Here is a 22,541-nt window from a genome sequence, read left to right as displayed (position 1 = left end):
TAGAGGAAGCTGTTGCTTAGAAGCAACCTTGGCTTCACCAGCTCCCATACTTGGGGTCACTGGGTCTCAAGGTCAGGCCAGGTCCTTGGTGTTGTTTTGGCTGCTGTGATGACTGAGGGGTTTCCTTTTTCCAGAGCCAAGGTGGATGGAAATTTAGTTTCCACAGGTCAACAAGGACGCTGCAAACAGCATCCTCCTTTTCCTCACAGAGTTCAGGGGAGAAAATCTACCACACTGCTGCTGACCCGAACCCATTATCAAGGCAAAATGGAGCATTGTGTCTTCCTGTCATAAGGAAGGAGGTTGGAGTATTGTGGGGTCTTGCAGCTAAAGGCAAGGTAACTTGTGAGGAAAATGAGAGGAAAATGGTAAGACTTAAAGACAGGTATTTTATCTAAATTCCAGAGGTCAGAGAAGGCACAAGTTTCATGAAACTACCTGAGTTATCCAAGTGGAAATTGAGGCAAAGAAACTTAGAACTGCTGGAGCACAGTGCTGTTGGGAGCTGGTCCTGACCCTCAGGGCAGGGCTCCACCTGCCTGGAGCTGGCTGTGATGGGCCTCATGGCTGGCTGGGTACAGGGCCCAAGGCAGGAGGACACAGCCCCCACAAAGCAGCAGCTGTACTGCTCGCTTTCACTAAAGTCTTTTGTTGCATAATTGATATCTGTGTGAACCCTTGGGAAGCAGCAGGTGCAGGCAGTTCAAACCAATGCTTTCAATAACCTTGGATTAATGATAAATAGTCATGTATAGCTGATACAGGCGATGCTTTATGCCTCTGGAAAAGTCTGTTCTGGATGCAAAGCCAGGCCTCCAGTCCTTGGACAACCTTTTCTCCCTCCCTGATCCCCACAGGCAGACACAGGATTTTTGGCCTGTAAACAGTCCCCAGCTGTGTCTGGCTTGGTGGCAGAGGCAGCATCACTTCCATCTTCTCCACAACCCTGCTTCTGTGTCAGCTTGGAAGCAGAATCTTGGACAGCTTCCCCTATTGTTCTCCTGCAAAAATGCCATATGCAGTGAGAAAGCCCAGTCAAGGTGAGGTGTTATGGCCACACACATCACAGACGAACAGTGTGTGTCCTGGTCCTTGATGTCCTATTGTCTGGTAAAGGCAGATGTTCCCTCTCCATGACTGCACATGGGGTCACTTGCAGGGTACTGGCAGCAGCCTGGGAAAACCAGGCTCCATGGGGCCAGGACCACAGAGCTACAGCCCACGGTGCCTCCCACCACCCCTGAGGGAGGGGGCAGATGTGACTCTGCAAAGGTAAACCATGTGCTGCTTTTGGGAAGCAAGGGCTACCAAAGTTTGTATGTCAACAGCTTGTGGCCTGCTGAGTATCCCATAGAGGTCAAAGTCATGGTTCACTAGGATAATAGGGCCCAGAAGAACCAAGGCTTTGCTAAACAAAACCAAGACCCTTATCTTTAGGTGAATAAATATGTTTTTAGGAGATCTCACTTAGGAAAGTCTTGATCTGCATATCCACTTGGCAGACACTGACACGCAATTCAAGCTAAGCTAGCTTTATTGTACAGGGAAGCTTTGAACATCAGCATGAACAGCTGGGAAAGTACCAATTTCTGCTCTTTGTTTCATCTGCTGCTGCTGTGCAGCCTCCCCAGTTGTTGCAACAGGAATGGAACTGGAAGGCTGCAGTAGAGATTGGACATTCACGGGCTGGGATCTTGTTGAGCAACTATCCACCTGTTTGGGCAGAAAAATGGCACTCCCATCTCTCATTCAGCAGAATGTGTTTTCTAATTACAAACTAAACACTAATTGTGTTGTCACGAAAGATAGCAACACAAATGCTTTCAACAAACTTCTTAATTTTTTAAATAGAGAAATTTAGGACAACTATTGCTTGATTTTGCACATGCAGACTACATCCATTCCAGGTTGCTGCAAGACACTAGTGTTAAGGTGATATTTTTTATAAGCTATTGAGAAAACACATCAAGTATGTTAGCACTAAACTGTAGAAAGTGCTGGCTTTGATAATGTTTCTTTTTACTATGATTGCCAAAACAGACTCCTTTTTTGGGAGAAGAAATCAACATTCACTCTTATCCCATTCCACTAAGCTCAGATCTTCCAGGGTCAAAATGACCCATCAGTCATTTTGCTGCAGTTGATTAATTTCAGCTTTGCTAACTTCAGCAAATAAGAACATCCATTTCTTATCACAGAGCTTTACCAAACACACATGCTTGATTTTGCAGAACATCAGGAGCCCATCTCTTTGCTTCTACACAGCTCAGACTCTTGCTTGTGTCCTCCTCCAGTTTCTCCTCAAAGAATGTGGACTCAAAATACTTTTTTGTAATTTGCCTGATTTGAGCAGAATATGCAAACATGAAAACCTGCACATGCAACATCTGCCTGAAAAAAAGCTAAAATTCAGCATAGGAAAGGCCAATTCTAGACAAAACACTCATCCATGCTCCTGATTCTTGACTAGAAAAACCTAAGTAATGGCACAAAAAAGTTATTATTTCTCTTTTATTATCTTTTACTCTCTCACAAGGAGTCTCTTACACAGTATTTGACCCATTGGACTTTTAACCATGTTACTAGCAAACATTTGTAATTATAAACCAGCAATTTTGGTTTTTCCCTCCAACCTGAAAAAGTGTCTCTGTGTTCCCAGCCTAGTTTTTTGTATATCTTGATTCAGTTACGCCTCAGATCCAGTTTATGGTTCATGACTTCTCTAGTTCCCTGAGTGCCTGGCGTATCAGATACTTTCTCCAAACAGCTTGCAGTAACTCCTTGATGAACAGTATTCAATTCAAGCAGTATTGCTAGGAGGCAACATTAGGTAGGGAGAACTCAAAAGATCATTCTCCTATGATGGATTGTGGATCCAGTTTTGCCACCAGCCCAATATCGAGTACCCTAAAATAGAGATTAAATTAATGACTGCATTTCTGAAAGGAACATGTGTATCTAAGAGGATTATTTATGTGAGTGCATGCACATGGATGCTTGTTAGAATAATGCAGATAATTTTGGGAGCTGCTATTCATCTGTCACAATTTCTGGTTTGCTGACATCTGTTTGCCTGTTTCCAAGTCTAGGCTTTCAAACTCAAGCTGTAGGGCAGGAAGATAACATACAAATGAAAGCACACAAAATTCTGATTAATTCTTTGTATTATTCTTACAGTTTCATAGCTAAATATCTAGCAACATATTAATGTCAAATCTTGTAATCAGGCTGCAGTCGGTCAGCAGAGAAAGCCATTCTCTCTGGGAAAGCAATATGTCTCTCATCTATATTGATGAGAAATTAGAAGATTAATTACCATCCAATTCTGATTTCCCCCTTGTTAATGCTATCTGCAATCGAGCAATAAAGTCACTTCCTTTGCACAGTCTAAGTATACATGTGGCTGACCTGGCACAGCAAATAAAGCACAGATCAGGTATCAGCAAACCAAGGTGGCAAAGAAGAGTTTGATGTTTGATGAGGGCTTGTGAGGATGCACACAAAACCCTCTTTCGCAGAAACCCAAATCTGACTCCAAGTACATCTGCCTAATGGAACATGTATCAAAGATGAGCAGTCTGAAACAAACAGGCCTTTTCTAGACTACAGAGTTATCAGTAGTTTTGCTCTCATTACCCATCCCTGCCGCCCTTTGCAGCCTCCTCCACCTGAGCAGCTCCAGCCCTCCCCTCAGTCCATCTCCAGCCAGCCTGGAGGGAACAGCTCCTCTCACCTCCTTCCAAAAGGTGGCATAATGCACTCTGTCCTTCTGACCACAGCCTGGTCACAAATGGGGAGGGGGCAAACAAATAATGCCGGGCTTCCTATCAACCCTGTTCCTCATTTTTCATCATTTTCACTCCGCCAAACTGTATGCTTGGTACCTGGAGCAGTTTCAGTCCAGGAAGGAAGGCAGGAAGGAAATAAAAGCAGACTTTTTAACCACAAAATAGCCCATTGTGCTCTCAAGGCAGTGAGATACAGCAGCTGGGAAACAATATTCCTGTTTTCCTGTGCTTATCCCTGTGAAGCTTCGACCATAAAGTCTGGAACACTCAAGAAAAGAGCACTGATCTATGATTAAGAGTTTTGTAACAGCTTCAGTAAGTTTCACCAAAAAGAAAGTATCTGTGCATTCTAAAGACATTGTCCAAACAAAAAAAACATACAAATCAAACAAACAAAAAAAAAAGCAAACCCAAAAAACCACCAACCCTCCCCCCAAAACCAAACCAGACAACCCCACAAACAAACCAACCAAAAACACACACATACACAAAAAAAAAAAGTGGGGGGAAACCAAAAAAAATAGGAAGTAAGAATAGATGTAAAGCTGCAAGGGTTTATACCTCTAATAATGTACCCCCCAAAATACCACAATATATTCAAATATCCAAAGCTTCAGGTTTTTTGGAAGCGTTTAAATGAAAACACTGGATGTTTGTAGAACATGAGTGTGCAAAGGTCCTTTATTTGATTTCTTTCCATATGAATCAGCTCCCCCTGGGGTTCAAAAGTGGCTTTAGTACCAGAATTGAAAAGAAAACAGGCAGCAGGAATTAGGCAAAATGCAACAAATGTGATAGAGGGCAGACACAACTTAGAATAAATGCTCTCTTTTATTACTGGGTTTATCCAAACATTTCAGTTTTCTCTGCAAGATCTGAATCAGAGCAGCAATAGAGTCATTTGTCCACTGTAACACTTCCATAGGAGCCAGCATGACAGACTTCATGCACAGGCCGTAAGGCTGTGTGTTCAAACCACATGGAAACTGAACCACATCCTTAAGAGCAGGACTGACAAATTGCTTGCAGTCATCTTTTCATTACTCAGCTGTGAGCACCACACAAAAAACCAAGAAATTTCTTAAGAAAGTGACCGTGTGTGATTGTCTCTTGAAAATTCGTAATTACAGAATGCCACAATCTGACAACAGAACTTCTACAGTAGGTTTGGTATTTTGGGTTTTACTATAAATATTTGATGAGGTTTGTTTATTAGTATATTTGGTGTTTACACATTAGAAATTTTTAATGTTTTGATAGATTTCATATAGAAATAGTTTTAATTACATACCCAAAGCTTTAGAAAATAAATGTTTTAATAAGTTCTGATTACGACATGTACTAATGAGAGAGGTATAAGAAAATGAAGTTAAAATATACAAATTTCAAGTGCAAAAAGAAACACCATTACCTCTCAACAGTTTAAACCTTCCTTCTCAAAAACCATCTCTTTCTCTAATAAAGCTAAAATACCAGCCTCTAAATAGGCAGCCCCACTATTCAGTTTGTAGGAAAGATACATCTCTTGCACTAGAAGTACAAAGCTAAGAAGAATGCATAATATTTTATTCTTAAACTTATTTACAAAAATATATTGCACCAATCCATTGTCCTTTTTCCAGTTAATGTTAAGGAAAAGCCTATTATATACAAAGTTAAAAACATAAGTGCAAAAGCCAACTGAAAGCAACCAGAAAGAAGTTTATTTAAAATGCTAAATACAGTTTATTACCTGACCATAGCCCACATCCAGTATGTTCTAAAATAATTTGTACCAGATATATCTGTGATTTCAGAAATCCTTGCATTTCTCTGCAGAACAAGCCTTATCTTTCACTCTAACCACCAGAGGGTGTACATAAATTGTAAAGGCTAATCAGAGCTTAGCTTAACAGCTTCATTTTTCCACGTAAGTGATGCTCTTTTAGATAAATTGAAAAAGCTACATAGTATTACACACATGTTTGAAAGGTAGTGATAAATCAGGCATGATGGTTTTCATCCTTCTGAAACACCATGAGGAAAAGTTTGCTGATGTTTCAGGACTGATAATTCAAAGGCATTGCCAGTCCACATCACATTAGCACAGCATATGGTCCTGTCTCAGTCTACCTGCCACTGGGACTGTCATGATGCATTTCTGGGGTGTAGGTAAGGAGAACAATCATAACCCAGAGATGAAGCAATGCCTGGGAAAAGAAAAGAAATAAATTTAGCACTGACAATCACCATCCACAGGAGGGCTCCCAATGAGAGCTGATCAAACTTGTTTTGTAGAAATATTTTGATTGAAATAGTTTTTCTATTAATCAGATACTTCTAAAAAAATGATTGGCATTTGAAAAACGAAATTCTAAATCAGATTCTAAAAAAGCTACTTACAGAAAACGAAAGACTTTACTCAAGCAGCAAAAATAAAGCAGCCTGTTTTCCTACAGATTTGTGTTGTCTAGTTTCTCTTTTCCTCCATGCCACAGTGACTTCAGCTGTTCCCTCTGATATCCAGTCCCCAGCCAGCACATTATGTGATGTGCCTTGTATGATTGGTAAGCCACTAGTCCTGTGCCAACTGGCTGACACCAGACTGTAAACCAGCCAAGCTCTGATTTCCTTCTCCTTATCACAGGCACTGATTTGAGGCATTTCTATGAATTCTGTAGGAATGTTAATTCTCATTCAAATTTGGCTGAAACTATCCAATTAGAATAGAAGCTGCCTGGAATGCAAAGAAAAATACACAACCCACATTTATTTTAAAAAAATATTTTAAAAAATTCAAGTTAGATTAGTCATGGTCAAGGTTTGAGCTGAAAATGGGTAACTCCCACTGACTGCCCAACTCCTATATAGCCACCATCAAGCTTCCCTTCAGATTGCAGCTCAGGCAGCAGAAGTCTTTAGCGTTTTTTACAAAGACTATCCACAGGTCCCTGCAGCTGACAGGCATCTGTCCTCTAGTGGATAAGGGAGGCATTTCACTTCTAGCAATTGCCAGCCTGACAGTTTTGCTCAATTTGGGTGAGCAATTTTCTACTAATTGTTTAACTCTACAAAAAAAACCAACTTGTCTTGCTGATGTTTTAGCTACTAGAGGAGACCAATCATTATCCACTGAAAAAAACCAAAGTGAAGAGTCAAATATTAAAAAATGTCATTTTCCTAAATGCAGTGCACGCAGGCATCGCAGGTTAACCTTGGCAACTGGTCACCTTCATTCCATATTTTGCTACTAGAAATCTACTTTCATAGGCCTTTAAATGGTATTTACAAAAGTGCCTTTAAGACTCCTATACTAACAGTTTCCAGGAAAAACTGAAAACTGCCAAACAACAGGACTCCAAAATGCTATTGTGTAAGTATTATTTGGTCCACTTTCCTAAAACTCACATTGAGTTAATTATGGCCTTTTGAACATCAGTCTTGCCATTTAAGACATACTGGCACAGACATTGGCTATAGAAATCTTGCATTCAAGAAAGCTGACTCACCATGTAAACGATTACAAAGACTCTCGCTATGGGGTATCGCCTCAGAAAGATTCCCAGCCGAATGCTACACAGGTAGCAAGAGAAAACAAAACACACAATTCAACACTGAGCAATAAATCCCTGTTCCTCTCATCCCAGTCACCATAAATCTCATGGCTTTGTTTCTGTCTTGAATTTTCTCAAACACACACAAGGCTTTGTTGTTGTCTTGAATTTTACTTCATGTACTCAAAACATTACGTGGGGTGAGAAAATTCAGACCATAAAACATATACTCCTTATTTTTTCCCAATCACAGAAATCCTTTCACAATGAAATTCAAGTACCATGGAAGCACAAAGAACTTTCTATCAAGCTATGTTGCTTTCAAAGGACTACGAAGTATTACCAAATTTCATTTTCTGTTGGTATTTATTTCAAGTTTTGTAGCAGACCTTTGCTGTCAATACTGTCAATTCACCTAGCTTCTCAGAAAGGGATCAAAGCAAATTTATTGCTGGATCCAGAATGATTTTCATTAATAATTCCTCAAATAGATTATCTTCCAAGGTAAACAGCTGCATTGCCTTAGAAGGCAGAATCTTGTCTTCATTAGGACTGAAAGAGTACAGATGATATTCCCCACTAATACACTCTTACACTGTTTACCACACACACGGTCAAAACTTCTGAAAGTAAAATATGTAGAAGACTGTAATGAATTCAGTTAGATTTTTTTTCATAACTTAGGGAACCTCTTGCATCAAAATCTGTAAGAGCTTTGTTTAAATAATTGACAATAATTTGCAAAAGTTTAAGAATATTAGTGTCATAGGAAAGCACAAGTGAAGTGGATCAATACTTAGCATTTTATACCATACTTTAGCTGCATTATTTTAAACTTTTCCCTTTGTAAAAGGGAATAATAGGCACCAAAGTGTGTCACTGTAAAACTGGACAAGGATGACAGCAGTTACAAACGTGTTCCCTCAGGACACTCTTACCTAAACTGATCTATAGTACTGGCAGCTTTGCGGACTCTGCCGTAGACTCCTGCCATGCTGGTGTCCATGTCACTGAACAGGACAGGAACACTACGCAGGCGAGCTCCTGATTGATGGGAAAAAGTGAAAAAAATTAGACAAGTTGTTGTTTAAATAAAACAAATTGATAGTATATAACAAATACATATAAAAAGAATAAAAAAATAGTGTTCAATATGATTGTAGTGTCATCAGTTCTTGATAAACTTACAATCAAATCAAACTTTTCTTCAACTTAGTATGTTTTTTAAATTTATTCATTTACTAAAGGGATATCTTGATATTCAATTCCATCATGTCACAATAACTATTATTAGGAGTATAAAATGATGGGTTTGATATTGGCACAGTTTCTCCAATTTTTTTTACCCTCATACAGTGAAACTTTGATTTGCATTTCTGACACTAACTTGTACCTTCAACAGTGTTTTACTTTATTTACATTTTTACTACGTATCAACTTTCTTTAAGAAAAAAGATTTGATAATGTTACTTTTGTGTAACTAAATTCAGCTCTCTGAAGTTACTTACAAACAACTCCCACAGAGAAAAAGTCTGGACTGTTACTTCCCACCTCTTGGTGATTGTCCCTTGCTTTTAAAGTTACTTAATATATATACAAAATGACAAATTTTGTCTCTAAAAGTAACATCTCAACACCATGGATAAACTGGTGAGGTTGTCCCAGAGATACAGGACTGAAAAACCAACCTCATCAGAACCATCACATTTTAAGCTTCTTTTCAAGAAAAACAGAAAGCCAAGAAGAAATTCATTTCAACAAGATCAAGACTCAAAAGGAAGTATTCCATTCTTACTCTCCTCCCAAACTTTTTTTGCAAGGGAATACATTTTCAGTTTGAGTTTCTAATTTTCAGTTTGAGTCCCAAAATACAAGTTTCTTCGCACCTGTGACAGAACTGTTTCAATAGTGCCATAGTACTGAGAATTAAAAACTAAATTTGCTTTATTAGATTTACTGAAGTAATTTGCTCACAAAAAGGAGATTCTAGTTAACTATGATATTGGCTGCTGTAGAGAAGGTCTCTAGAATAAGTGGCCTATTTTCAGCACTTATTTATCCTTACAAACTCAGACTTTCAGAAAAAGGCATGAGGAAACAAAAAAACCTGGACTGCAGAAAAGACAAGAGTTTTAAGTACTGTATTTCCTTATTTACCTTCAGCACCATCAATGCCTGCCATGTTAATGGAAGGTCCATTAGCACTTGTGCCTTGGATAGCCTTCAGCTGTTGCTCAAGCCGTTCCAGCTGGTACACAAGTGAGTTTTTCTCTGTGCTCAGGCTCTCTAACATGGTTTGCTTCTGAATTAGTGTTTCTGTCAGCTGATGAAGCCGATTTTCTAATTCTGTCTGACTACTACTGCTTAGAGTCTTGTTTGTGAGCTAAAAATAAGCAAAAAAAAAAAAAATCACTCTAAATTCAAACTCTGACATATTACAAAGCTCTATAATAACCTAAGCCTTCAAGAACTAAGTTACTCCACTGCAGAATTTTTACAGGATAATGCCATCAAAACTACCACTGGTGAGTGCAAAAGAGGAAACTTAATTTCAACAGTTCTTAACTGTTCACATTACACAAGAAACTCCAGGTAAAAATGTATTTCTCTGTTTTCCACCTATAATAATATGAAAGTTTCTGTATAAGCCTAAATTTGATCACAACATCGATGCTATGCCTCAGAGACAAGTTTCAACAGCAATCAGTAGCAAACTAATCCACCCTGGCTACCATACCATCAACTTAGTACATATGTAAAAATGTTTTCAAGCAAGGAAGGAAAAACTCAGTACAAATGGGGAGAATCTGATTCCATTTTACAGAAAAACTAATGAAATGGTGAAAATGCAGGATATGTTGCAGAAGAACTGAGGAGCATCAAGGCAGAAAACATGATTGTACTAGCAAATAGAAACTGCAAGGCCAGCAAATGGATCATGCATTTCACATGGATGATGTCATTCAATTTGCAGAAAATATTTCAAGCAAATGGGAATCACCAGGTCTGCCATATATGCAATAGCTCATCTATTCACTACAGTCTTGGACCTCAGCCACTTTGTGGCATCATATTCCACAGATGCAGCTTCATTAATGAAAAAACAGAACCACCAGGAAATACAGCTATCCAAAATACAAATTAGGTGCCTGCAACCAGGCAGGTGCAGGTAGTCCTGAAGTTCAGCACTAAATTCACCTGCCATCATCATGCCCAAGAAATCTGTATCACATCACAACTATTTCCAAATCCTGACACTGTAACTGCTCAGCTGACCATACCCAACACCAGACTACCAATTTCTCCACAAACAGCCTACTTTTCACTATGCTAAGGTAACAGAACAAGGCTTTTCCCTTCCTGCTGCCCAAGGGAGATAGTAGGGACTCACAAGTATGAGGAGGTTCCAAAAGGGATTAGACTGATATAAGGGAATCAGGTCCATCAACACAGCAGTAGCACTTAGTAAAGACTTAAACACTAACAACCCTAATTCAACTGCTGATGTTGGGCAGGTACACAGGAATGAAAGAACTGGACAGGCTCACCTGCTGGCCCTACTGCCACTGGCCAAGACAGAACAGTGGGCTAGATGGATCACTGCATCTGCAGGATATATAACTTAGGTTCTTTCAACAGTTACAAGGATCTTGGCAGAATTCATAATGACCTAATCAAACTCCATCAAGTTTTTTAGTTTGCAAAGAGAAGAACGTTGATGCAACACCCCTCACCAGGTCTAGTTGGGACAGTGGCTGATTTCCCTCCCCCTTTATATAAAAGCACATACAACTATAAAATAGGCTATTTACATGGTTCACTTCTTGTACTTCCTACTCTCAAAACTCCACTCTTTATTGAAAACAAGTACACTGTACCTCACTAGTAGAATGCTTACAGGATTTTTCAGGATATTTTTATTATATATATATATATTTATTACATTTATTTATTATTTACTATATTATATATTTATTTTTAAAATAAATAGTATATTTATTATATTTATTCTAATATATATAGAAAATAAGAGAAAATTATTTTCTATACACACCTGATTTCTGAGCTTCTGAATTTCTTCCTCTCTGTCTTTTATTCTGCTTTGCAAAGTATTCTTCGTTCGATACAATTCTTCTTCAGTATAATGAAGTTCCTAAAAAATGTATCACAATTACACATTAAAGACTTCATACATACATATATTTTGAGATACTAACTCCAGTTATCTAGAGTTTCACAACAAAACACAAGAAAGCAATATGCTGCAATCAAATACAAACTGAAATATTATCTTAGGTACATGTCTGGCTAGGATGGGGGGTATGGGGATAGAGAAAGCTGAGTATCAAGACACAACCTACAAGGCCAATTAAATTCTTTTGTGGAGACTGCCCTAATATAAATATCAATGCAGACTAGTTTACTGCAAGTCACACAATTTCATTTGGACCACAACTTTATCTTCCTTACACTTTCACCATTTGTTGTACCGCTATCTTAAAACTATGTAAATAATGTAGGAATTACAAAATACTTAGGGGGTATCTGTATTCCTAAAATAAACTCATTAATTCAAAATATCATTCTTTAATCATGTTTGAAAACCATTGGCATAGCTATAATTCTCTATGACATACATTTTCCTCTAAAGTTTAGGATAAATTAACATAGCAGATGTGAAAGGAGAAGGATCAGTAAAAAAAAAAAATTACTGAAGAGTAAATCTAACGGTAAGTTTTGTTACTCCCATGATTTAGTGGCTATTTTAGCTCGCACTTACAGACCTATCAAGCTTATCTTTTAAATTAAGACAATCTTCAAATCACTATCGCTTCAGCTGTCAGTTGCTACAGAAAACAGATGATCCTGTTCTCCCTTTGAACCATCAGATGTACAAAAAAATAACACCTCTATTTATTTTCCATCTTTAGTTTCAGAAACCTTAGGACAGTAGTTAAAGCAATTCCCAGATAGAACTGACCATAATTACATCAAGTATCAACACAAGCAATTATGTTAAAAGCACATGTAAATGGGTGTAATCAAAAGGAAGACTTCAGTTTCTGCAATAACTGATGCTTTTTTTAATTCACCTCACTCTTTCTATTGACTTAGAGCATATTCCTCAGAAGGGCAGAAGTAACAAAATACCATCTGCCATCTGCTTTGACATAATAAACACCAGCTACCCCATCAAGAGCAGACCTCGACTTCTGCCTTTTAATTAGTTCAAGCTGCAACCATCTCATTAAAATGCAATTTCTGAAAGGACAGATAATCCTATGAGATAAATTGTTCCTAGAAGATACAGAGGACTTGTGCTTTCTTCATTATTAATTCTCTTTACATGAGCTTTTTCTTACAAGGAAACTTTTTAACAGGGTGCAAAGTATTTGTTCAATTCCTACTGCATAATAAGTTTGTTCACATGGAATACGAATTTGCAGTTTTTTCCCCTCTCTTTATAGCACAAAACTGCTTAAATCAAGACAGAATCTGCTCAAAAAGATGACACAATTCCGATAGAATTCATTAACATAATTTTGTCAGCAATTTGTCTACTAGAGCAGTTTAGAAGTAATGACAATTAGATTCAGAACTGAGTAATAAATGGATTAAATAAATTACCTCTAAATTGGTACTACAATGACATTGCTTTACAAGCTACACCTTATGTATTAACTGAGCACAGGAAGTTCCACAGTAGCCACTTTCAGTATTAGGGTTTTTTGATATAAAAAAATGTTACACTTGTTACTACATCCCTGTTGTTTGACGATTTCCCTGCTGAATAAAATTCAAGATTCTGATCAATTCTGTGCACTCCCTTATGGTACTGTTTATTCAGCAGGATCTCTGTTCATCAGCAGTATCCAGAAGGCCCTGACCATTGCTTAGTCCTGGCTGCACTTTCCTTGACCTAGTGACATTCACCAAGCTTTTAGCGATTTCTTTAGAGTACTAGACACAACATTAATCAAACACTGCCCAAGTATCCAAATACTCTATTATTAAGCCAAGTGCTTTGTTGATGGCACCACATGAGGCCTAAAAAGAGATCCAGCTTTCAAGAATTCCTTACCTGTTTTTGCCGTTCCAGTTCAGCTTCTGCTTCTTGCTTGGCCATTTTATGTGCTGATATCTGCTCTTGTAGGTCTTGAAGCTGCTCTCTCACTGACTCAGCTTCACTTACCTGCTGTGTCTCCATATCCTGAAATGAACACAAATATAACCATTTCACTAACATTCAAATGTTACTGCAAATCTGCCTCAGGTAACAACAAAAAAAGTAGTGTATGCAATATTTCTTCAGAGGAAAAGGAAGGTGTGGGTATATTGGATAAATTACACTTGGTCATTTTATACAGAATATTTTTAGTAACACAGTAATAAAATAAATGTGTTTTGTGAACATGAAAAGGCCCTGCTGCTTCCTTTCTACTGTCTACAGGCTAAAACTTTGCAAAGTGGGCTTGCATGCATCTGCTGTGTTGAGCCCATCATGCCAGCAGATTACTTGGATTACAGTGCTTCAAGGATTCTTGTTGCAGAAAAGAATATAGGTGATGGCTAGAGAAATCATTATGATTATTAGGAAAGAAATGCTTCCCTCAAAAGGAGTGCACAGTAATGAGGGAAGAGAGAAGTAAGGTAATAAATACTAGAAACAACAGACCCACAGTACACAAGAGAACAGTCCTTTGTTGTAGCTAACTGCAAATACAGGTGTACATAGGCACAGCTACCTGCAGCTCTGTTCTCATCTGTTGTATTTGCCCCATTAGTTTTTGTATTTCTTCTCTCTGAGTGTCTCGCTCATGTCTCAGTTCCTCCAGTTCCACCGTGCTTGCTGCATTGCTATCCAGGCCTTCAATACCAGAGCCTTCTTTTAAGCTGTTTATTAACTTTTCTTTGGACTGAAAAAATAAATCAATATTATTTACGCAGTATTGAACAAGTGCTCAACTAGAATATGCTATAGTGACTGGTTGATCTGTTCTTTTATCCAATAATGACCCTAGAAATTTGAAAATGAAAATGCTTCCATACTGATAATTTTTCTGATTTCCTGTATGCCGTAAGATTAATTTTACTGAAAGCCTGTGTTATCTGTGGAAGAGTACAGCTTTGTTCTTTACAAGTGCTTGGAATGTTAAACTTGTCATGGAAAACAATTATGGCACTCTTGGTACTGAAACAGACAAGATGCACACCAACAGACACTATAGACAAAACTGACCTCCTTTCTCTCCTGACAACAAAATCAGGAACCAAATACAGCGATAATTCTTCCAGGAAAGAGGATAAACCATTTTATTCAGAGTCAGTCTAACGTTACCTTGACATTGACTTGTGATTTTAGGCTTTACATATTTACCAAGATGATTCAAAACCTGTCCTTGAACATTTCACTAAAATAACTATTCTAAAGAGATCTCTGTCTTCAACATCTTGCTAACACTTATAAACAAGACTCAAACCAACCACATCTGGACATGGCATCTTTGACAATCTATATAGTACAGAACTCAGCACAAAATATCAGATTTCCACTGTTCATATAACATTAACCACAAGCAAACTTTCAGGACATGGAAAAATATTCTCTGGTGACACAGTATGTACCCATTCTGTGCTATCCTTCAGCCTCAAGCAGAACAGAGCAATATTCTTGAATCAAGAATACTGGATATGGGACAAATTGTAGGCTTCATCTACTTAACTATCTGGACTCTTGGATGTGGAACACACTGACAGATGATGCACAATAAATGCAATGGTTCACTTGGATTTTTTTCAGGTTCAGGACCTGAACTACCATTTCAATTCCATAACTTCATCTGTAAACTTAAGTTTACAAAAGGCAGACTGGTAGCTGTTCTGTATATGTACCATCATAGATATGCCACAGAACACATTACAGGTCACACAAAAAAGAATACCACAAGTTAGATTATTTGAACCATAACACCTTGAAACAGGTAAAGCATACAAATCACACTGTACTTCTTCACAACAATGCTTACTTGGAGAATGCGAGTAGCTTTCTGTTTATAGTCTGTCAGTTCCTGTTTTGCAGATTCTAGGTGGCTTTTAGTTACTTTGACTTGCTGCTGAAGCTCATCAGCTCGCTTCTTTTCATCTAAATACTTTCTCTCTGCTACAGTTATCCCTTCTGCCAGGTTCTGACGTTCTGCTTCCACTTTACTTAGACGAGCCGCAAACTCATTCTATTGGCAATAAAGAAACAATACCTTGTGTTTAAACACAGTCTCAACTTTAACCTAGGAAGGAAAAAAGGAAGTTTAAAAGCAACTACACAGAGCACACCACCTCCTATCTACCAGCTCCAGCTTAAAGACACATTACTGCTATGTGGAAAGAAACTCTGCTTGCTTAAGCAAGTGGTAAATAATCTGAGTAAGAATATGCTTTTCTTTCCCTCACCACAAATAGCAAGGGAATAACAATCTTCCTATTATTCACATTTATTTAGCAAATAAAAAGTAAGCTTGCCCCTCAAAAAATATCAATTGTCGTATGATATATTTTGAAGTACTGTAAAAAAAACCAGAACAGACACTGATAAAAGATTTTCAGAGATGTCATTATATGTAACAAAGGCCAAATTAACTGTAGAAAACATTCTCTATCAATAATGTACTTGCATCTTTACCACAGAAGTGATCCTTCATCACAGTAAAATTGTCTAACAATATGTTGTGTAACAACACACCATGGAAAACTAAACTGATTACAGATTTACTTTTAAAACACATATTAACATTAAAGTTAGCATGAAAAAATTGTAAATATGTTGACATAAAATGATTAATAATAATAAAAACTGTCAACACTAACATCGAAAACTTTTACTCATGAACCTTTCAAGATAACATATAAGAAATAAATTAGCATCTGAAGGGTATTTAGCGCAGCTGACAGCACATCCTTACAAATAATTAGTACCCTGAACAGGAACTGAAGTCAAAGGGAGGAGAGAGCACATGGAACTTCATGGATCTCATCTCAGAAGCAGAGTCTTAAAAGTCTTCCTTACTCTACATGTCTAACCTGCATTTGTTTGTAACTTTCTTGTTCTCGCTTGAGTGCAGAGTCTGCATCACGCAGCCTCTCCTGAAGAGTTTGAAGGGCTTGATTTTGTAAACTGCTTCCTTCACTGTGGTCTTGTATTATCCTGAAAGAGACACACGTTAATAGGAAAGGGAGCAAGCTAGTGTGATTCTTCATGTAGAAATACAACCTCCTGTCTTCCAGACCAGCTTTGAAAATTTGCCCAGTAGATTACTGCACACAGACTACAGGCATGAGGTCTGGAGTTAATGATTCACACTTCTCCTCCCTGGCCTATATTCTGCAGTATCCACATCCCAGCAGTGAGATAAGTTCAGAAAAACCTTTATATTTGTGGATAAGCAAGTCTATTTTTCAAGAAAAAAAAGTATTGGGACCTTCACGCCTCTGACACAAACATTTTACACAAAATGGATTTCAATAATCAGATGCCAAGGGATGCCCTATTTAATACTCATTTGTCCTGTTCCCACTGCCAACTATGACAGAGCAGTTTTAGTGCAAACTTTAATCCTTGTATGTCAAATCTTTCCTCATTAGTTTATTATCTTTTATCCTTGAAGACACTAAATTATCTACCTTGATTTTTTTCAAGTTTACTACTATTTGCAGAATTCCAAAGTATGAAATTAGGAAGTACCGTGATTTTTCACTCTGCAGTGCTTCCAAAGCTTCTGTCCGAGAACTTAAGAGCTGATCAGCTTCTTGCAACCGTACTTTCAGCACAGCTAGCTGTGAATCTTTGGCACCAACAGCTTCTGTAAGATCATCCACTCGAGCCTGAAGTTCTCTAACCATCCTGTCACTCTTTGAATGGTCAACATTCCACTTCTCCACCTTCTCCCGAGATTTGTTCAGTTCTACAAAATAAGAAATTTCTTTGAAGTTTACGAAAGTAGATATTGCAAGGTCTTGTAAGGAGTCAGGAGGCACCTTATTTCTTAAAGAAAAAACTTAAATATAACAAAGTTGAAGTAAAATTGAAAATTTATGAGCTACCAGGAAGTAACAAATGCCAGACTGGCTGTCAAAGCACAACCCAGAAAATTTTAGAGGTGATCTTAAAATAGACATTTCCTTCTGAGTCACACTGCAGATGACAGATTTCATCTGCCCCATCCCCTGCAATGGCCTACTGTCAAATATCCCTGTGCCAACAGAAATGTCTGCATAAAGCAACTAGTTTAATTCTAGTTTGAGCTTATTGTCACATAAAACACAATGGAAAAATACACCAATTGTGAATAATGCCTGAATACTTAGAAGCTTCTGTTTTTAATCTAACATCAGACATTAAACTTCACTGGATATTAAAATTATATGGCTTATGCAGTTAATGTGAAAAAAATGTTGTACCTCGACTTCACGTCTAACAGCAGGAGTTTGCTCTCTGGTCTATTGTTTAACTTGTACTCACATTTTTTACATTTGTAATTTAATTTGGCATTGAAAACATCAGTGATGTCATATTAAAAATACTAATTTTATATTCTTACCATCAGTTTCTAAGCATCAGAGACTACAGTCTCTACCACAGCCAGAAAGTAGTCAGTTTGAAGTATTCAAAGGAATTTGCTCATTTAAAAATAAGTATTTTGCAAAAGCCATTAAAATGCAAGAAAAGTATTTTAAACATGGTATTTGTTGCCAGTGTTTTATTAAGATGTAAGTTTTGTAACTAACTTGAGCACATCATTTTAATCAACATCTGTTTTATCTTTGTAGCTGAACAAGCCTTTTAATTTCTCCCATCTCATTACATGGGAAGTCATACATGCAAATGCACTTGGAGAGTTTTTATTATAAATACACAGAGCATCACTTCCTAGTTCACTAGCATTTTACTAATGATATAGCTGAAGTACCTTCTTGTGTTTCTTTGGACCTCTGTATTAATGAGGCCACTTCTTGATTTAAAGATTGAACTTCATTTCGCAGCAGCTGGTTCTCCAGGCGAAGATTGGACAGCTCATGAGATTTGGAATCATCATTACTTGAAAGGCTGGGGTTGGTTGCTGCACTTAGTGATGAATCCTTCAGGCCACTCCCTTGTGCTCCCAGGCCAGAGTCTGAACTGTCTGGAGTTTCTGTACAGAGAGATGCATCTTAGAACAAATGCATGTGTTTGTAAACTGCCCTTCTATAAACAGTAGTTCCATGTTCTGTGTCAATGGTTAAGGAATAACAACAAAAATAAATCAAAACAGTTTATGCTGAAATGGAATATGGAGCTGCTTCTCATGAGGGACTGCGCAAATCAGGGCTATTTACATGCATCATGCAGTGTTTTTATTAATACTGCAAGACAAGACATGGAAGCTATAAAATTTCTTATCACATAAATGACAACTTTAGGGTTTCAAAATATTAACATTGTATTTATGATTTAGCTGCTCAGAAAAGTTCTCAGAAGTTGAAGAGTAACAAAAAACACTAAATATATGTAGCAACTAACTGCAGGATTTTTTAGAACAAACTCATTCTGGGTTTCCATTCAGATTTTGCTAATGCAAATTTAATTTTAAAAGAGAGAACAATACAGGAGCTCCTAGTAGTATTCTGAACAACAGTCCTCTGGAGGGAAGGAGGAACCAACAGCTTTTTCCCATCATACACACACACAGTAACCTTGATTAATGCTGTGAAAGCTACATATCCACTCTAAGAGTCTTGATTCCAGCATGCATATAGTTGGAAGATTTGCAGCAATGTTACGATAAAATGACATAGCAAGCAATGGACAAACAAGCAGGCAATCCAAACATATTACTGCTGAATTTAGTATGTCTCAGGTGAATAACTGCTGAAAATCCACAGGGCCAGACTGCAACTAATTCTAAGCAAGACTGCAGTGAAATTGTTAAAGTATTATTTACTTCCCCCTGTGATCATTAACTAAGCTGCTTCACCTTTCTTCTTACCACTGCAACAGCCCCTAACATCCCAAGCCCAGGAATGGGGGCACACTATTAATTCTGAGCAACACCACACCCACAAGTAGCAGCAGTGACAGGAAGATTTCTTCCACATTTTCTCAAGCCCTTTTCTGATTAAGGCAATCCTAAGAAGTGTCATTATCTTTCCTTTGATTTATTTACACAGTTTCCAACTTATAAAATAATCTGGGCATTTCTTTGTCTGGAAAATTCAATAGATTAATTAAGCTGATGAAACAAGAAATGAGCCATTTATAGTACAGATTAGATTATAGCCATGGCAATAGACAAAGTATAATGTTAATTGGTTTTGTCTATAGCTAATATATCACAAGCTACTTCAACAGATTCTGTGCTGAATATTTAAATGACACAGATATATCGGTACAATCAACTTTGGAAAACAGCATGTTCAAATCCTGTATTATAACTGCATACTTTCTTATTTAGCAGCTCCACAATGCAAACGCTGCTCAAAAATCCTCAGAAGAAAATTCAACAAGCCACACTGAGCAAAACAAATGTTTCTTAAGCACCAATCAGCAAGGCCATAGAGCCAGGTCTAATATATCTGTATTATTTATTATTAATAGTAAACCTTACTAAAAAGTCATGGACTCAGAAAGATATTCACATATTTAGAAATTATCCCTTTTTCTGCCTAAAGCTTTTCAGCATACTTAATGTAGTAAATAAAAAACTGGCGTTCACAATACTTTACAAGCTCAAAGTACTAAACAAATAATAAAATATTCTAACCACATTACTAATAACAGAACCACTTGCTTCAATTTTCTAAAATAAGTAACAGCAAAGTAGCACAGCAAAAAGGATGGAGCGAGTACAGGCTGGACAGTCGGATAAGAGAACACAAGTTCCTGACACTTCCCAGCCACATTCTCCTCTGCGTGGTTGACTTGAGCTCAGCCCCAGCTTTTGACTGTCTGGCCTGGAGGCTCACTCAGGACTCAGGACTTAATACTGCACTCATGAACTACTCCTGGCAAACCCAGAGGCTTTATCTCTTTGGCTCTCTCATGCCTGTAGCTCTACACCAGCCTGTCCACATCCAGCTTCCTGCAGGCCAAGCAAGTTTGTCAGCTCACCCCTCCGGCATGGTGGAACAGGGAACACCTCACCCCACCTCACTGCACTGGGCAACAGCCAGCACCATCTCTCTGTGGGTAAAGTCACTCCCCCTCCCACGTGGCAACAACAGCTAAGGGTCTGAGTGACCAGACAAAAGCAGCACCTGTGCTTCTACATGGGGACATATGGGGCTGAAGCAAGGCTAGACCACAGCTTAGAGAGGTCAGGGTGAGCAACAAGGTAGATCCAGAGCACAAAAGATTTAGGTATTAATTATGTTGTTTGTCAAATTAACATGGTATGTATTATTAACTCAGTGATGAGAAGTGAAAGGTCCTGCTGTACCTCACACATTTGACATATTACCACCACTAAATGTTTCATGAAGTGACATGCAGTTTCATGCATTACCTAGCCTTACCCTAGACATACTTGGGTTTTAAATATCTCTAGGTTCAATACTATTTAACTACCATTGTCTTGGCTCCTGGCAGAATTATCTTCAGTAGTTTTTGCACTCTGTGTACTGGTAGACACAGAACTAATGCTTGAAGTCCGAGAGTGATTCTGAAGAACAGGTGCCTTGCTCTTCTCCTTTTTAGAATCTATCCTTCCATTAGGTTCTTTCTCTGAACTATTGAGAAAATCAAATAGTAACTCATCATCAGGCTCTGACTTCTTTCTTCTCACAAAATGTGAGGCAGCTCTGGGTGTGGAAGCATTTTCTGCTGGAGAAGCTGCCTCTGAGGATGTCCTACGTGCTGTTTTAACATTTGCTGTTCCTGCCAGGATTGTGGCCTTTTGGTGTTTAATATTTTCAGCTGCTGAGGAGATGTAGGCTGCTTTGGATGAAGTCTGGTATTTCAGTTCTCCAGTACGCTGGCACACTTCAGAATACTCATTGGCAGAGTCCAAGTTCTTATTATCATAAACTGCACTGCTTGATGTGTCTTTTTTGCTCAGAGCTGATGCAGCTCCTTGATCAACTCTGTTGAGTAGATCCTCTGCTTTTCCAGCGAGATCAGCAAGCCAAGACATGATGAATGTCTGTTGATGAACTCTGTACAATTAAAACTTCAGGACCATATACTGCAAAAGACAGAAGGATTACAAATTAGATTGCTGCTGATAAAGCAAGACATATTGTTTACTTAAACAACTGTGTTAAGCTATTAGTGCTATAGTTATTATAATATTTTTCTTCTACTCATTTGGTATTTTGCTGTCTTGGAAACTAATGGAAATAAATCAGCTTCTGAGAAAAACACACAAAACATAGGTTTTTAAATCAAGGCTATTAAAATCAGACCACTGCATCAGTTTCCGGTATCACCACCTGCTACAGAGTATCACAAAAACAACTATGCCTCAGACACTTGGCTTGCGAATTCTGGCTCAGGCAGATCTCCCCCACAAACTCTGGAGCCCGCTGCCTCTCCCGTGACTCCAACACGGCGGGCAGGTGCGTACCTTCACCTGTACCACGGGCCTGCGACACCACAGCGGCGGCGTGTGCCTCTACCCCAGCTCCCGGGAGGAGGACGTTCAGAGCGGCCGCTATCCCCCACCCCCAGCACTGCCTGTACACCGCCCTCCCCAGGCCCGGCCCCACTCAGGAGCGGCGGGGGCCTTTGCACGGCCCAGCCTCACCTCCTGCAAGCGCGGGGGACGCCCCGGCCCGAGGGGAGCTGTGAAGGGCCGCCGGTCAGCGCGGGGCCGCGGGCCGGGCCGGGCGGCTCAGTCCCATCGCTTCCGGCAGACGTGGCCGCCTTTCCGGGGGCGCCGCGCACAGGCGCAGGAGGCCCCGCCCCGCCCCCGTTACGCTCAGGCCCCGCCCCCGTTACGCTCAGGCCCCGCCCCCAACGCGCTCAGGCCCCGCCCCTCCCGCCTCGCGCGTGCGCCCCCTGGCGGTGCTGTCCGTAAGCTTTGAGGTGAGACTCGCCAGCGGCGAACGCCGCAGGATCACAGAATTACCCATGTAGGCAAAGACCTCAAAGATCAGTAAGCCCAGCTGTTAGCCCAGCACTGCCAAATCCACCAGTAAACCACACTCCCAAGTGTCGCCTATTTCTAGCTGTAATGTCCTTCACTGTCATCTG

At 39.0% G+C, this 22,541-nt stretch overlaps 1 protein-coding gene across 2 annotated transcripts; it reads right to left on the bottom strand.

The window, feature by feature from the left end:
* Positions 1–4,451: 4,451 nt before the first annotated feature.
* GOLGA5 (golgin A5) lies at positions 4,452–22,227 on the bottom strand. Of its 2 annotated transcripts, none has more exons than XM_005520179.3 (13): positions 22,093–22,227; positions 20,916–21,531; positions 18,283–18,504; positions 17,058–17,277; positions 16,397–16,520; positions 15,349–15,552; positions 14,068–14,238; positions 13,404–13,532; positions 11,376–11,474; positions 9,479–9,704; positions 8,260–8,365; positions 7,277–7,340; positions 4,452–5,977 (listed from the first exon to the last, which is right to left on the bottom strand). In XM_005520179.3, exons 2-13 carry the CDS (start codon positions 21,478–21,480, stop codon positions 5,897–5,899), a joined length of 2,211 nt encoding a protein of 736 aa, XP_005520236.1. In that variant the 5' UTR covers positions 21,481–21,531; positions 22,093–22,227; the 3' UTR covers positions 4,452–5,896. The 2 variants fall into 2 exon arrangements, with proteins under 2 accessions (XP_005520236.1, XP_014105509.1); XM_014250034.2 differs by lacking the exon at positions 22,093–22,227 and adding an exon at positions 21,913–22,016.
* Between the last annotated feature and the right edge of the window lie 314 nt (positions 22,228–22,541).

The sequence above is a fragment of the Pseudopodoces humilis genome, chromosome 7 (assembly GCF_049639895.1).
Source record: "Pseudopodoces humilis isolate 2021_Gansu_Grassland_sample_001 chromosome 7, ASM4963989v1, whole genome shotgun sequence".
Lineage (NCBI taxonomy): Eukaryota > Metazoa > Chordata > Aves > Passeriformes > Paridae > Pseudopodoces > Pseudopodoces humilis.
The sequence above is the reverse complement of the archived record's forward strand: the minus strand, read 5'-3'. Positions and strand labels throughout refer to the sequence as shown.